Genomic DNA, 17,394 nt, shown 5'->3' with positions numbered 1-17,394 from the left:
TAAGCTCCCAGAGCGATCTGACACATCTTATTTTCATAGATGAAACCTTGGGTTTTCAATAGCGTCTCATGTGCATTCAAAATGTGCCTGCGTGTTTCTGGAGCCTGGGCCAGTACCTGTTGATTGGATCCTGGAATTTCTCCAAGATCATTACCTGTCATTCTGACATTAACATGGGACCAGCTTATACCCTATCAAACAAAAAAAAGAATTATCTAACTCGGTCCAGGCATCTTCGATTAGTCGCGTAACATACCTTCATGCAACTTTTTTTAATAACCCAGATGTTAATGGTACTTTTAGGTGCCAATGTGTCACCGAGCAAGATGGTTTCAACTTTCATCTGGGTGAAAATAAAATGTGTCAGATCGCTGTGGGATCGTGTTCTAAAACGCTTGTTCAATCTATAGTGACTCGATGTCAAACAGTGGAATTCACTCCCAACTTCCAACTTACATCTACAATCGTCTTTCTAAGTCTCTTAATATATTCAAAGCTCGTTTGAGAACATAATATTTGTATATCTAAGTAAGTATTGAGCTTGAAAAAATAGTACGTTTAGTTTAATATGTACCTATTTATGATAATAAAGCTATATTTGTGTATTACCATGGTATTACAATGTACTTTATCTTTATTCATTATGGGTAGGGCCTAAATAATCCGTCCGTATTAATCCGTTTACCTTAATTGATTCCTGATTGATCCAAAGGGACAGATTGTCTGGGATAGATCGCTTAAACTAAGCGCAATGTCCAAGCGTAGACGTCAGACCAGAACGCGGGTTGCGGGGCGCGGGGGCACCGCGACGGACCGTCGTGCCAGCGACCGACGCGCGAAGACACTTCTAATAAGACTCGCACGGACTGTGTGCGCATACACATTATTGTTGTTTGGTCTTTTGTAAACTTTAATAAAAATTCACGAAGAGAACCAGTATTTATATTTAAAACCACCAGCTCGAAGTCAACAGTATTTTTGGTCCTTCGAGCCGGATCTGAACCAGCGACCTATGGATCTACAGTCCAGGTAAAGCTTCCTTTTTTGTAACTATTCTTGTAGGTATATTCTGTATCGTGTAATAAAGAATAAATAATTTTAGGAACCAGTGGGGAGATTTAATAAAAATTACTACATACAAATAATTTAATATTTTAACAAACATGTACTTTTTAATAAGAATTTAAACAAAATCAAAGGTTTAACTTGTTAATAATTTTAGCTGAGTATTACAACAAATTATAACAAATTCTCTAACTCAAATAGACAGAGTTTTGACCTTACTTGTTGTCGTTATACGAAAACTGTCTCGAATGAAGCGCATAGCGACTAATATAGCCTTGTCGGCGCAATACCACTACATTTTATTCCTACTTTGATGATGTCAACTCAGAATACTCCTAACAATAAATAAATCTTTTCTTATTAAATTTAACTAATTTAATTTAATTAGCTTAAGAAATTACATCCTGGACCCATATATCAGCAGTAAAGTAAGAAAAATTAAAATAGTCATTCTTATTTCAATATTTTTATTTAAACAAACAAAACAATCTCAGAGTCAAAACAAATCAAGCTCATGAAATAAAAATTAACCATCAATGTGATACTTTTTATTTAGTCTTGAAGTTGGCTTTCTTCTACCAGAACCTATTAACAGCCCACCTTATGGCTTCTCCGAGCATTGTGTTAATTTCATTCTGCAAAGAAAGAAAAACATCATAAAACTAGTTGCTGCAATTATTGTGTTTGTTGCTGCAATATTTATTTCAAGCAGAAATCGCTAGTGTTATTTGTATTTATTTGTAAATTTATGCAGCATGATCATCACTAAATTCGGTTCACTTTTTGAGATGATTTTGTAGACACGTAACGTATGTATAGTATAAAATGTCCTTTTGCCTACTATTGATATAAATAGCATGTAAGTATACAAAAAATTGACAAAAATATCCAATTAGGCAAACTTGACGTGTCGAAAGTGCTTGTAAACTAAGACCGTCCGCACACATGCGCGTACGTAAGGGCTCCCACACACGGGCCACCGGCCACAACCACAAAAGGCCGCTACCGGCATATTTCCTGTAGTTTCTATACATTTTATACAGAATTGCCGCACACGGTTGACGCCGGTGGCCGCCACACGCTACAATCGTCGCTGCTCGCTTCTTGTGGCCCGCACCGGCCACAAAACGCCGCGCGATTATGATACTGCATGTGTGGGTTAAAATGTAGCAGCCATCGACCACGAGTGTCGACCACTGGCCACAAGTGGCTGTCGCACGCTTCAGCTACTTTTGTGGCCCGTTCTTGCTTCTTGTAGCGACGTTTATGGCTGCCGCAAGTGGCCCGTATGCGGCGACACTAACGAATGCGAGCCCTTACGATAAAATACATTCCGAATGTGAAAAAACGTAAAGTCTGCAGTAGGAATTCTAAATCTAACAGTTTTCCAATTCCAGTCTAAATCTACTTGAAATAAAGTTGAATTATGATATTAATGTAATCTTACTTTGTAGGTATCCATCATCCCAGGTAATACCACGTTCAATCCATTGTTGACGCGTTCTGAAATATCACTTTCCGTTTCGCAGCCCAGGCACTTCCATCCAACCTGGAAGTCAGCCTGAAAAAAAACGAATATTTTTTTTAAACAACCGATATAATTTTTTCTAGGACAGTAACTCAATATATTTGGATAGGTTTTGTTATTTTTTCTTTACAAGTACAATCTTGACTACAATCTCACCTAGCAATCTAAGATGGAAGCGGGCTTTCGGTTTCCGGTTTCTACACGACATCGTACCGGAACGCTAAATCGCGTGGCGGTACGTCTTTGTCGGTAGGCTGGTACTAGCCACGGCCGAAACCTATTAGTGGCCGTGGAAAATGCAGCGAAAGGGCCTTTATTTTATCTATACTAATTATATCTTTCTTCTTTATAACTAAATAAAATAAAATAAATAAATAAGCCTTTTATTCGGACCTCATTAAGGATATCTTACAATAGTATATACAATACAAAATATTACATACATTTAAATACTATATCGTTTATACATTTAAAATTTTTCGTATATTTCGTTTTTATTTACTTTCTGTAGGTCCGTTTGCCAATCGGCAAAGGCCTCCTCCAACCTTCTCCATTCAGTTCTTTCTCTGGCTACTCTAGTCCAGGTTTTCCCAGCAACCTGTCTGATATCATCTTCCCATCTTTTTTGTTGCCTTCCTCTGTTCCTTTTCCCTTCTCTTGGATACCACTGTGTAATTATTTTGCTCCACTTGTCCTTTCCTCTGATCATGTGTCCCGACCACTTCCATTTTAGCCTTTTTACTTTTAAGGTCACATCCTGTATTTTGGTCTTTTTCCTAATATTACTGTTTCTTATTCTATCTGCTCTTTTTACTCCTAACATGCTCCTCTCCATTGCTCGTTGGCAAATGGTAAGTCTATTGGCTATGTTTTTCGTTATGGCCCATGTTTGACTTCCATAGATTAAGATTGGTAGGACGCAGACATTGAATAATTTGCTCTTTGTTGCTATGTGTAAGTTTTTGTCTTTCATTACTTCCCGTAAGCCCCAATATCTTTTCCAACCGTTTGCTATTCTTCTTTCGACTTCTTTGTTTACATTATCTGTAGGTGATATCAACTGTCCGAGGTATATATATTCTTCAACATAGTCAATCTGTGACTCGCCTACTATTATGCTGCTTTCAATTGCATTGGTCATTACTTTTGTTTTTTCGGGATTTAATATCAGTCCTACTTTTCCGCTTTCACATGCTAGGTCATTTAACATTATATTGAGGTCTCCTGCTGTTTTTGCGAATAACACAATATCATCAGCAAATCTTAAGTGTGTAAGTGTGCGGCCGTCGATATTAAGACCAAGATTTTCCCATTCAAAATTTCTGAAGATCATTTCTAAGACAGCGGAGAAAAGTTTTGGAGAGAGCGGATCTCCTTGTCTTACTCCTTTTTGTATCTTAAATGGTTCTCCTTTCTTTTCTAGCTGAATGCAGGCAGAGCTGTTTTTGTAGACATTTCGGATCAATCTTATGTATTTTTGTTCTATACCTTGGTCATTCAACGCCTCCCAGATTTTCGTATGTAATAGCGAGTCGAAAGCCTTGCTATAATCGACAAATGCTATGTAGTATTTAAGTTGATATTCCCCATACTTCTCAATGATTTGTCTAACAGCATGGATATGATCAAGAACCGAGTATTCTTTTCTGAAGCCTGCCTGTTCTACTGGCTGTTGTTCATCAAGTTTTCTTTCAATTCGTTTGAGTATAATTTTAGCAAATATTTTATATACGTTGGACATCAGACTTATAGGCCGGTAGTTTCCGATATCGTACTGATCACCTTTTTTGTACAAAAGGATTATATTAGATTCAGTCCATTGCTGTGGAATCGATTCTGAATTTGTGATATCATTGAAGATTTCTTTTAGAATAGGTGTTATTACCTGTTTTGTTTGTTTTAATAATTCGTTGCTTATTCCGTCTGGTCCCGGAGCTTTATCGTCTTTTTGAGTTTCTAGAGCGAATTCTACTTCTTCCTGCATGATACTGGGTACGGTTGACATTTCTAACATTTCTATTTCTTCTTCCACTCTAGTACATTCGTATAGTTTCTTGTAATAAGATGTAGCGATTCCTAAAATTCCTTGTCGTCGGTTTTCTTTCAATCTATTACCATCTTTCATCTGTACGATCCAGTCCTTTTTGTTGTTTAGCTCCTTATTAGCCTTTTTTATTCCTCCTGTCTGCAAAATGTGTCTCTCCATTGTTTCCATTCTTCTCTGAGTTCTGTCTTTTCTTATACTTTCTTTTATTTCTTTGCTGAGTTTTGCTATTTTCTTTCGTCTGTCGTTAGTACTTTTTCCATTGATTAGGTCAACTCGTTCATTAAGAAGATTGGTAGTTTTAGCAGACTTCCACTTGTCAGATAGGTCTTTGTTATTAGTCCTTTGTTGAATAGATGATTTGATTGTTCTTTCTAACCAGTTGTATTTTTCTTGCACTTGCATGTTTATTGTTTCTCTATTGTAGTCAATCAGCTTTGGCATTATGAAATTGGCTATTTGAGCTGTTTGGTATTTGGTCGGTTTTGTAAATGTCATTTTGTTTCTCGGTCTTGGGTTTTTTGGCGGGTTTGTCAATAGTTCTGCTCGAATCATTCGATGGTTGGTATTGAAGTTGAAATTGCTTAAAACTTTCATGTTTGCGAAGTATCTGCTTTTATTAGTCATTATAAAATCTATTTCATTTTTTGTTTTCCCGTCTGGTGATATCCAGGTCCACATTTTACTTTTTTTCTTCTTAAACATTGAATTCAAGACTCGCAAACCATTTTCCTGCGCAAAGCTTACAAGCTTCTCTCCGTTTCTGCTTCTGGTCTTTTTTCCATATCCAAATGGTCCCAATACTGTGTTTTCTTCTGGTTGCCGTTCTCCAATTTGGCCATTGAAGTCTCCTAATACAATAATACTATTATAAGCATGGTCTTGGATTGTTTTATATAAATCTTGATAGAATGAGTCTACTGTTTCTACATCAGATTGTTCCGTAGGTGAGTATACTTGTATGATGGACCATGGGTCTTTGTACCCCGGTAGCTTAAGATTCATTAACGCTATGCGCTCTGATACTCCTATGAAGCTCTCCACGTAGTTTGCAAGGTGTTTTTTAATAATGAATCCAACTCCATGATGACCTGGGGTCGTTCCTATATGATATAGAAGGAATTCTGAATGGGAAATAATTCTTTCTCCCATTCGCCTTATTTCACTTAAGCCAACAATGTCCCATTTAATGCGTTTTAAAGCATACGTCAGTTCCGTGAGATTTTCTTCATTTTTAAGGGTAAGTACATTGAGTGCAGCGATGTATATTTTGTGTTTATGATCTTTTTTGTTATAAGTGGTGGAATTGTTATGTCTTTGTGTTGGAGGGTTGTGGTCTTCTTCCCCCACGAGGACCAGTCGGCTTGGGGGAGGTTTGTGCATTATTTTTTCAATATTGCCAGTTTTTCCGTAGTTGGTTGGGTTTTGGCGTTTGCCGATTGGTAATTGTTATTGTTTTTTGGTAGTTACATTAGAAAAAGAGTTCGATCTCGACCTCATCACATCGAAAGCATTCGTCCTGTTCGACTTGATTGAAGAAACTGTTTGATATTTTTTTGTTTGGGTATTGTAAGAGGAGGGTGAGGCAGATGATTCCCTTTTTCTTTTGTCCTGGCTATTTTTATTCTCTTTGACTATTAGTTTGTCATATTTCAAATAGGCTATTTTTCCATTCTTCCTCTCTTCAAATAGCTCTGCTTTTAGTTTTCTCCTCTTTTCTAATACTTCCTTTGAGTAATCTTCACTGATATTAATAGTCTTTAGATTTTTCCTATTTTTCAGAATTTCGTTCTTTTTCCAGTTGTTCACAAACGAACATAAAACCGGTCGAGACTTGTTACTTTCCTCATTTTTAGTTCCTATCCGATGAATTTTGTTTATTTCGTAATGTTCTAGGTTAATATTTAAATCTAATCTTTATAACTAATTATAATTAATTATAAAGAATAAAGATTTGATTCTTTGTTTGTTTGCATTGAATATGCCCCGGAACTACTGAACCGATTTGAAAAATTATTTCACTGTTGGAAAGCTACATTATCCCCGCTATAAGCAATGTTTTAACCAAGTACCCAGTAACCCAATCTACGCCTACGTACTAAGCCGCGTGGCGTCTTCTGGTACTATGTCATTATGATGACAATAATGATTATGATATCAAATGTATTTTAAAATTTAAACTATCGTGAGTGTTATTCATATTAATTGATTAAGAAACACGGCTAAAACTCACGTGATATAAGGTCGGAGTTTTCCCGACTAGTTTCGAACCCATACGAGTCTAACGAAGATGACATTAATGAACCGTCGGTGAGTGTAACCCTCACTCCCCACCACTTAATCCCTCTCCTAGCGCGCGATGCGAGCAGCTGCGCGCCGCGCCGCTACTTCGCAGTTTAGATCGTGCTGCGTTGTAAGAACCAGCTTATGACTAAGGGCCCCGCATGAGGTCAGGTATACTCCCACCTTATATCACGTGAGTTTTTGCCGAGTTTCATAATTAATTGACATCAAATGTAGTTATATTTCAACGTAAAGTACACAGTAGCAAGTATAATTTATGAGGGTTCTGTTCACTTAACCTTTTTTTTTCTTTTTTTTCTTTTTTTTTATTGTTTACAAGTTATTCCTTGACTACAATCTCACCTGATGGTAAGTGATGTAGTCTTAGATGGAAGCGGGCTAACTTGTAAGGAGGAGGATGAAAATCCACACCCCTTTCGTTTTCTACACGGCATCGTACCGGAATGCTAAATCGCTTGGCGGTACGTCTTTGCCGGTAGGGTGGTAACTAGCCACGGCCGAAGCCTCCCACCAGCCAAAAAAAGGACCTTACGTACCCTAATTTCGCCGAGAGTGAGGTCAGGATTGATGTTGTGGATGGTGACAGGCCAACCAGGTACAATAGTCAGAAGCGTGTCACACACGAGGCGCAGGTCGCGAATTTCAAGACTGACAAACAAACAGAATTAAGTATAATTAGATGATAGATTGTCTCTTATGTACTACTAGTTTATTGTCTTTCTTGTTCTGGTGGCTGACAAAGGGCAATGGAAAGAAGTATTTTAAACATAAGAAAAATCTATAAAATAAGAAGTGCAAGGATTAGACAAAAAACAAAAGTTACAGACGCCCTAAAACATGCATTGACACTAAAGTGGCAGTGGGCCGGTCACATATCACGTTTCGCCGATGACAGGTGGACCTTACAATGTACAAGGTGGACAGGACCACAAGGTAAAAGGAATGTTGGCAGACCAAACAAACGGTGGACTGACGACATCATTAAAACTGCCGGGAAGGAGTGGATGAGAACAGCAAAGGAAAGGGAATCATGAAAAAGAATGGAGGAGGCCTTTACCCGAGAAGGGGCTCTAATCTCATAGATATTGTTAACATACTCACCAACTAACATTAATTAAGGATATATATTTTTTTTCATACTAACAATACTAACAAAAATTAAACGTGAAGTGATTTGAGAATAAATGGCTTTTTTATTTATTTTATTTTTAGATGATAGATTTAGGTGCAGCTTGTTCAGAAGATATAAAAACATGACGACCTCTTGCACAGGTAATAATGCTTCGGTTTTCAATAGAGCCGTGAGTCACCTCTCAGAATGAGAAGGGTTAGGGCTAGGCTAATCCACCACGCTGACCCAATTAAACTTCACACACTTAGAGAATTAAGAAAATTCTCAGGTAAGTTTTAATTATTCACTGATTTGACACTGATTGATTTGATTTTGTATTACACCTGACATGGCATTTATAATAATATTGACATTGTATAATATATTCTGACAGTTTAATAAATAATTAATGATCTTCTTCTTTTATGTAGTAAGTAACATTAAAACTGATATTGGTATATATTTATTGTTGTTGGGAATGCACAGTCAAATCATGTTAATTATTCTTTTTAGTTTTTACTTTTTATGTTATTTTTAATTATTTTTTTTTGCTCAAACCATGTTAGCATGAGCAGTTAGTAATATAACATTATTTTTAATATTCATACACCTGTTAAGGTAGAAAGTATAAGGGCATATATCTAAAAGAACAAACTGTAAACCTTGCATTTTCAAATGAATAAATGAATTATTATTATTATTACGCTGGTTTCCTCACCCTAAAATGTGTTATTGCCCATAGGTCAACTAATAGGCCGCGTACTATCCTTGTGTTTTACATGACGATTTCTGGCATCATCGTCTACTACACAAAATAACTTCGTTATCTATACTAATATTACGAGTATAAAGCTGAAGAGTTTGTTTGTTTGATTGAACGCGTTAATCTCAGGAATTACTGGTCCGATTTGAAAAATTCTTTCAATGTTAGATAGCCCATTTATTGAGGAAGGGTACAGGCTATATATTATCCTCGTATTCCTACGGGAACGGGAACCACGCGGGTGAAACCGCCCGGCGTCAGCTAGTATAATACATAATCCAAAAGATTTACCTGCCAGAGGCATCAGCAGTGCCTCCACTGTCTCCGTAGCGACCACTAGTTGCCCATTGGCCTGAAAAACAAATTAAAATTTAAAAAAAAAATAGTTTGGAAACTCAAAAATGCACGCTTTGCGTTTATTTAAGTAATGAAATAAACCACATCGAATGAGAGTGTGAAATTAAATAGCGTTCCAGAAGTTTACTGAAGTGTTGGACTACGGAACTCTAAAAAGACTCGAATATTGAAGAATTTCGGTGGTTGTTGAGATCCACATACAATATCCGCAGGTACAGACATACGGACGTCCAAGACAGAAATTAATTTAACAGTAATTTAATTCGTTTAAATTAAACATTGCCCTAAAATTATCGAGTGTTAAAAATAATGATTATTTTTTTCTGACTGCAATCTCACCTGATGGTAAGTGATGATGCTGTCTAAGATAGAAGCGGGGTAACTTGTTAGAAGGAGAATGAAAATCCACACTCCTTTCGGTTTCTATACGACACGATACACTAAATCGCTTGGCGTTACATCTTTGCCAGTAGGGTGGTAACTAGCCACGGCCGAAGCCTCCCACCAGCCAGACCTGGACCAATTAAGAAAATCTCAATCTGCCCAGCTGGGGATCGAACCCAGGACCTCCATTTTTTAAATCCATCGCGCATACCACTGCGTCACGGAGGCCGTCAAAACTTTCTATCAAGTGGACCATTTGCTTAGTCTATTAATTCTTACTAATAAAAACATACATACCCGCGGTCATTTTTACTCTCGGCATAACGATATCGAAGTCAAGTCTGCCCATTAGAATGTTGTAGTGTACGTAGTTGATGTATAAAGCACTAAGACCAACACAGTGTAGGTCCCTGATGTGACCTACTAGATATAGTAGCCTAAAAATAAAATAAACAATTTACAAAAAATATATTTCTTACGAAAGGAGTTTTTAAACTATTATATCCCACGTTTACCTCATTATTCATCTTCACAGTAATCGGAAATTATGTTACTGGGTAAAAGCATCTCCCTTAATATCCAAAATTGTAGACTTTGTACATTTAATTTTCAATTAAAATAAATCATTGAATATTGTACTAAACTATTTTATTTTCTCGCAATCTTAGTGAAAAGCATAGTGTAACACGTGGGGCTAAACCCCACTATAAACTCGGTTTCTATTTAGGTGGCCCTCGCCTTACGTCTCGGGCCCTAAAAATCATCATCATCATCATATCAGCCGATGGACGTCCACTGCAGGACATAGGCCTTTTGTAGGGACTTCCAAACATCACGATACTGAGCCACCTGCATCCTGCGAATCCCTGCGACTCGCTTGATGTCGTCAGTCTACCTGGTGGGGGGTCGGCCAACACTGCGCTTACTAGTGCGGGGTCGCCATTCCAGCACTTTGGGACCCCAACGTCCATCGGCTCTTCGCACTATGTGCCCCGCCCATTGCCACTTCAGCTTCGCAACTCGTTGAGCTATGTCGGTGACTTTGGTTCTTCTGCGGATCTCCTCATTTCTGATTCGATCACGCAGAGATACTCCTAACATAGCTCGTTCCATCGCCCGCTGTGTGATTCTGAGCCTTCTTATGAGGCCCATTGTTAGTGACCAAGATTTGGTCACTAACAATGGGCCTAAAAATACCTCGTATATAATGCGTCTTTTTAGCCCTTTGTATAACAATCTACTATAACAAAAAAAATTCAATACTTCGTAACATGTAAACCACTTTCAAGAAAAACCTTGTGTGACCAAGTGACCTTTTAAAACTAATTAGCATTTGGGAAATTTCGCTATATCTTTTCGTCAAAAATTCCTCAGTGTCAAAGACTAAAGACTTGTGTGTTGCCAGTGATGATACTGACAGGTCGCTAACTATAGGCATTATAAGAAAGCTTATAATGTCTATCTCGGCAGTTCTTTGTGTGATCAACCAAAGTCACAGACATAGCTCAGCGAATCGCAAAACCCAACATATATGGATACTGTAACATGCGGTGTAACCCGCGAAAAATAAATATGTAATTTTTCCGCGATAAAAATAGCCCAAGTATTTAATCTATCTTAATTCCATATTTCAACTTATTCAGTTCAGTGGTAACGACGTGGAAGAGTAACAAACATTCACACTACCATGAGTGTTGTGGGTACTGATGTACTCAGCTACATACATACATACATACAGCTAATATTAGCTGATATTGGATAGAAGCAGGCGTAAGTTCATCATGAATATATAATAATTTATTTATGTTGCTATCATCCGCGAAAAGCCGAAGAACCCATAACGTGCAATTGCACGTTGTAGAGTCAACATCTCCTGAGGATGCTCCGCTTTCGAGGTGAAACGTACGTAGAGAGTATTTTGTCGGACCTGGGTGACGTTGTCGACGGGTTCGTCAGCTTTTCGCGGATGATAGCAAGATAAATAAATTATTATATATTAATATTAGCTGATTTAGGTCAATGTTGTTGTCTCAACACATTTTCAAGTCTTACCATTAAATAGTTCTAACATATATTAGTATTAAGTTATTATGTAGTCATGTGTTGTGCTAACAAATATGTATTCAATTCTATTCAATAACCAGGGACGATGTGATATTACTAGTATACTCACCCTGGAATCACGGTCGTGTCGAAATGGAAAATGTCCTTATTCATCGGGTCTAATTCGTGCCTAAGAATGGTATCTACATAACGTTGAATGAGATCAGTGAACCATCTGTCTACTATACGGTTTTGGGCGGGAGCTGCAATAAAAAATGGCATTACTATAGCTTGGCAATGTCGTTGATGACACTCCTATGATATGCGGGGTACGGGGAGGGAAGGACTGCACGGGTGTGAAGTCGTGCGCGCGGGCAGAGGATGGAAGTGGGGTGCATCAGTTGTGGCTTTATCTGTCATCGCTACCTGCCTCCCGGGCCCCGCGATCCATCGGAGTGTTAAGAACGAATTTGCGAAGCTGTAATCTTTACTTATAATAAAATTGTAACAGGTCAAATTCTATACATTGAAGATATTTTGAAAATTTTTACTGAAGCCAAAAATATTATTTTATTATTCTTTTTTGTCTGACTGTATTTTATGTAGACCTGGCATCACGCTAAAACTACTAAATGAATTCAAATGAAACTTGGCACTATTTGAAACCAAAATAAGGAGAAGGTAATATAATAGGCTGGTAGACTTTTTGTCGCGAAAATTAAATTAGAAGAGGGTGAAACAGGGGTTGAAAGTTAGTATGAAAAGTCCTTCAGTTTTCAAATTACATTTGTATAAATTGCTATGTTTATTACCAGAAGAATATTAAAAATAATGTCAATCAAAATTTTTCAAATTTCTACCCCTAAAGGGGGTACATACACACACACACACATATAAAAATGTCACCAAAAATGTGCGTGTGCTATCTACCTATTAAATTTATTGTATTGGTTTTGTTATAGTTTGGAAAGTTCGTTGATGACACTCCATGATATGCGGGCGACGGGGGGAAGTACTGCGCAGGTATGAAGTCGTGCGTGCGGGGCTACCCTCCTCCCGGCCCGCGCGAACCATCGGGTTACGAACGATTTTGTATTCTTTGAGTTCCTTTTAACCAATTAGGATGATTCCATATACTCACCGACATCCGATTCTGACGCCTGAGGCATGGTGGATACCCCGGCGATTGCCAGCAGGCAAGCGAAGAAAACGGCCTTCATCGTGGAGGAATTTGCCCTGAAATTAACAAGAAAATAGACATTCAGTACTTAGGATTCCGTAGCTTAATAGGAAAACATGGAATCCATATAAGATCACTTTGTTGCCCGTCTGTCTGTTTGTCAAGACGCTGTCGGGAATGCGTGGAGAGGCATATAAATGTGAAAAGGGAAAGGAATATTTATAAGAAAAACGGCCTTTTTGACGGCCTCTTGAAAAGACTAAAAAATTAAAAAAAACAAAAAAACACTCGATAATTCTGCTTTATTAATGAAAATATTGCTCTAACAAAATTTATAGAACTTTTTACGACAAGCTCGCTCTGTCAAGTGCAAGTGTCAAATATGCCAACTGCAGCTGTAACGCGTTACGTTACCAAGTGTTTTTACGTAACCCTCCCATAAGAAGTTATCATTACAAAATCTTAAGGTAGTCCTCAAGATTTTGTAATGATAACTTTTTCTTTAAAGCCGATAATATTGTAGAAACGACTAACTATTAACTGTCATAATACGATTCGATTCGATAAAAAAATGTAGTCCTTACCTTGTGTGTGAGGGAAATGGCTAAACTGCAATTGAAATCTGTATTTATAGCATTAAATAATATTCATTAACACAAAGTAATCCAGTGGCAACTCCGATATGTTTCACGTTATCATAATTAAGATTATTGAAGATTAATAAAATTTGGTAAATAATGTAATGCATTGTGATGGATTATTAAGGAAAATTCTAGTCTACCGCATATATGACGCATGACATTCGTTTATATAACAAGTTTTGCAAACGTTTATATAACTAGCCTCGCGGTTTCACTCGCATAGTTCTCATGCTCGTAAAAATACAGGGACGGTGTCGTAGCTGTAATCTATATATATAAAAATGAATTGCTGTTCGTTAGTCTCGCTAAAACTCGAGAACGGCTGACCAGATTTATTTTATCTTGGTCTTGAAATGTTCGTGGAGGTATAGAGAAGGTTTAAAAGGTGAAAAAAAATTAGAATAATTGCCATGAAAATCATAATAACACTGTTTTCTATTTCCCATACAAATGTTTTAGAGTCAAGCGGAAGGGTAGGGGTATGGAGGGGTAGGGTAGGGTTAGAGTAGAGATAGGGAAGAAGTGCACATAAGTCAAAGCGAAGCCTGACCGGGTCTATTAGTGTTCAATAATATTCACGAAAAATGGCGTCTAATGTTTTTAAATATTCTAAAAACTGTTTACAAAAATTATAGAAATAAGATGGAGTACCTATATTTTGTTGGTAATTATATATTGATTATTATATTAATTCACGTAATGTTCGTTAGTGTGAAATTTTGAAATACAAATTATGAAAAAAATTGTATATTATGCGGATGTCAAGGAGGCGCGTGACACTTTTAAGGGTTTCACCGGCTTCACCACGCTGCAAGAAAAGACTCGTTTTGGATCATCTTTATTCTGTGATGGATTTTTATTTCTCCACAAGTTAGCCCTTGAATACAATCTCACCTGATTGTAAGTGATGATGCAATCTAAGGTGGAAGCGAGGTAACTTGTTAGGAGGAGGACGAAATCCACACTCCTTTCGGTTTCTACACGACATCGTACCGTAACGGTAAATCGCTAGACGGTACGTCTTTGTCGGTAGGGTGGTAACTAGCCACGGCCGAAGCCTCAATCCGCCCAGCCGGGGATAGAACCCAAGACTGATTTATATTTTTACGAAAATTTTATTCCCTTTCAACCCTACAGGGGTTGAATTTAAAAATTCTTGAATAACATTAAATTTCTTAATTTTTTCATGATTTATGGACACTTTTTTAGATTTGTTACTCTTAAAATGGAGGACTTTCCATATAAACTTTCAACCCTTGTTTCACCACCTTTTGATTTTATATAAGTATAAAGTGTATTATATAAGTAAGTAGTAACTGTCTCCATATTCAAGTCTCAAACAAAGAAAAGGTTTCATTTGAATTCATTCAGTAGTTTCTGAGTGATGCCCGAATAACAAGAAAACACCGAGAGACAGACAGACAGACAAAAAATCGAAAAAAAATTATTTTTAGCTTCAGTATCGATTATATAATGCCCCCAACAAAAATTTTCAAAATAGCTTCAATGACAGAATGTACAAAATGTACAGAATTTGACCTTTACTATCTATAAGTTCTAGATGGCGCTAGTAGTACGTTATGCCAAGGTAACGTTTGGTGTTGCAAATGGTACAAGTAAAATCTAAAATTGCGAATCAATGTATAGAATTTCACCAGTTTCATTAAAAGTATATATATAATTATATAGATAAGAAAGATTTGAATGTTTCTTGTCATCGAATAGGCTCCGATACTGAACCTGAACCGATTTTAAAATTTATATAATTTTTGGGAAGCTACACTATCCCTGGATGCTTTAGGCTATATTTTATCCCCCTATTCCTGCGGTATGGTATGGTCACCAACATAGCTCAGCGAGTCGCGAAGCTAAAATGCGCATTGAGGTGGACTGACGACATCAAGCGAGTCGCAGGGATTCGCTGGATGCAGATGGCTCAGTATCGTGATGTTTGGAAGTCCCTACAAAAGGCCTATGTCCTGCAGTGGACGTCCATTGGCTGATGATTTCTACGGGAATGGTAACTACGCGAGTGAAACCCCGAGGCGTCTGCTAGTCTATACTAATATTATAAAGAGGTAATGTTCTGAGTTTGAAGGGGGTAATCTCAGTATTTAATTAACGTTGTCGAATGCTTTAATCCTATTTTAAGGTATGTCATGATTAGCGACTTCACTCTAACCAAATGTCAAAAATTCATCAATAACCACAGATTAATGATAATAGTATCTACCAGTAACGACATAACTAGTGATAATAAGCCATTTTATTAAACGACGGCCTCCGAGGCGCAGTGATGTGCGCGGTGGATTTACAAGACGGAGGTCCTGGGTTCGATCCCTAGCTGGGCCGATTGAGGTTTTCTTAATGGTCCAGGTCTGGCTGGTGGGAGGCTTTGGCCGTGGCTAGTTACCACCCTACCGACAAAGACGTACCGCCAAGCGATTTAGCGTTCCGGTACGATGTCGTGTAGAAACCGAAAGGGGGTGTGGATTTTCATCCTCCTCCTAACAAGTTAGCCCGCTTCCATCTTAGATTGCATCATCACTTACCAGCAGGTGAGATTGTAATCAAGGGCTAACTTGTGTTACAAATAGTACCTGCTTTCCGCCTATTTCGTATAGATACGTGTCGCCGCCTAGCGTATAGTAGCGTCATTCCATTTCATACTTTTATGACTTCCGGTTATTATAGTTAAATTTAATTAATTAACAATGATTATCAATCCGAACAGTGTAGAGGTTATTATTAATGACTTATATAAATATAATTATTTATTTTACATAATATAAATTCATCATTGGTTATTTTACTCTTAACAATTGTGACGTCACGTTATGATTTATATTGTATTTAATGTCTCAACTTTGTGTTTCGATGTTTTAATATTATTTTACGATCGTTATAAATCTCCTCTAATTAATTAATGTGTTTTAGATAGAATTATAACGTTTGGTTTGTATAATAATACTCCGGAACTATTATTAAAACGTACTTGTATTGTTAACATATTCGTGTTACCAACAGTAGACACTAACTTTGCAAATATTATGAAATAGAGGGTTGTTTGGCAGATTTATTTATATACTACCATCAGCGTGTAATATTAACATTATAGCGGAAGCTATGCTGAAATTGTTATCGAATAAATTTGTGTACAGTGAAAGTATTATTTTACTTCTCCCACCTTCTGTTACACTTGTAAAGAATTAAAAAAAAAAAACGTTGCCGTCAATTATTTAGCTAGTTGTTTTACAACCATTTTAATAAATGCCGGCGCCCAATCGATGGCTGAGACATTTTATATCAGTTAAATACCCTTTCGGCATCATTATAGCTAGTTTGAAGGTTAAAATTCTGCAAAAGGAATATTTAGTTGATTTTTTTCAGTCCACGCCAACAAAAGTGTGCAATGATGATGATGATGATGATGATGACGATAAATATGGCCTTCTTATATAACTGTAATTAAGACTTATTTTTGGGTCATGATCTAATCTTAATCACGGACTTAAGTGTTATCTTGACATTCGCAAAAGCTGTGACAATTGTTATAAACTACCTAATATCGGCAACTTCACTCACACTGCCGTGGGGACATGAAATCTAAAGCAGGGGGATCAATTTGTCAAAGATATCACCGTTTCAGGGTAAGGCTGCCTGTCCACCAAAGCGGAGCCAGGGAGCGTAGCGGAGAAATGGAGTAATGCGGAGCAGAGTTGCTTACAGTGTCTGTCCACCGGATTTAATAAATGATGTTAAATAAATGAATGTTAAATGTAATTTATTTACCGGTTTTATATATTTTCAAGCTCGCAAGTCCCTGTCCACATATGAGGAGCGGAGATTTTGTGCTATCCTATTGGTTATTATTTCTCCGTTTCTCGGCTCCACTGCCTCGCTCCACTTCGGTGGACTGGCAGCCTTAATGGGAAATTAGTTCAAGCAATAATATAATTAGTTTGGAATTGGGT

At 37.3% G+C, this 17,394-nt stretch overlaps 1 protein-coding gene across 1 annotated transcript; it reads right to left on the bottom strand.

Moving 5' to 3' along the window:
* Positions 1–1,517: 1,517 nt before the first annotated feature.
* Positions 1,518–11,857, bottom strand: LOC112057886 (uncharacterized). Its single transcript, XM_024098477.2, has 6 exons — positions 11,730–11,857; positions 9,854–9,993; positions 9,107–9,167; positions 7,478–7,589; positions 2,513–2,626; positions 1,518–1,700 (listed from the first exon to the last, which is right to left on the bottom strand). Exons 1-6 carry the CDS (start codon positions 11,771–11,773, stop codon positions 1,641–1,643), a joined length of 531 nt encoding a protein of 176 aa, XP_023954245.2. The 5' UTR covers positions 11,774–11,857; the 3' UTR covers positions 1,518–1,640.
* Between the last annotated feature and the right edge of the window lie 5,537 nt (positions 11,858–17,394).

This window comes from Bicyclus anynana, chromosome 4 (assembly GCF_947172395.1).
Source record: "Bicyclus anynana chromosome 4, ilBicAnyn1.1, whole genome shotgun sequence".
Taxonomy (NCBI): domain Eukaryota; kingdom Metazoa; phylum Arthropoda; class Insecta; order Lepidoptera; family Nymphalidae; genus Bicyclus; species Bicyclus anynana.
The sequence above is the reverse complement of the archived record's forward strand: the minus strand, read 5'-3'. Positions and strand labels throughout refer to the sequence as shown.

Bases quoted from the DNA above. Each gene is read 5' to 3' on its own strand.
- LOC112057886 (XM_024098477.2), bottom strand. From the start codon at position 11,773: ATGAATAAGGACATTTTCCATTTCGACACGACCGTGATTCCAGG. The intron at 9,168-9,853 runs GTATGTATGTTT...TTTGTTTTTCAG, and splicing joins GAGAGTAAAAATGACCGCGG to GCCAATGGGCAACTAGTGGT. The intron at 2,627-7,477 runs GTACGTAAGGTC...GTTTTTTTTCAG, and splicing joins TCACTCTCGGCGAAATTAGG to GCTGACTTCCAGGTTGGATG.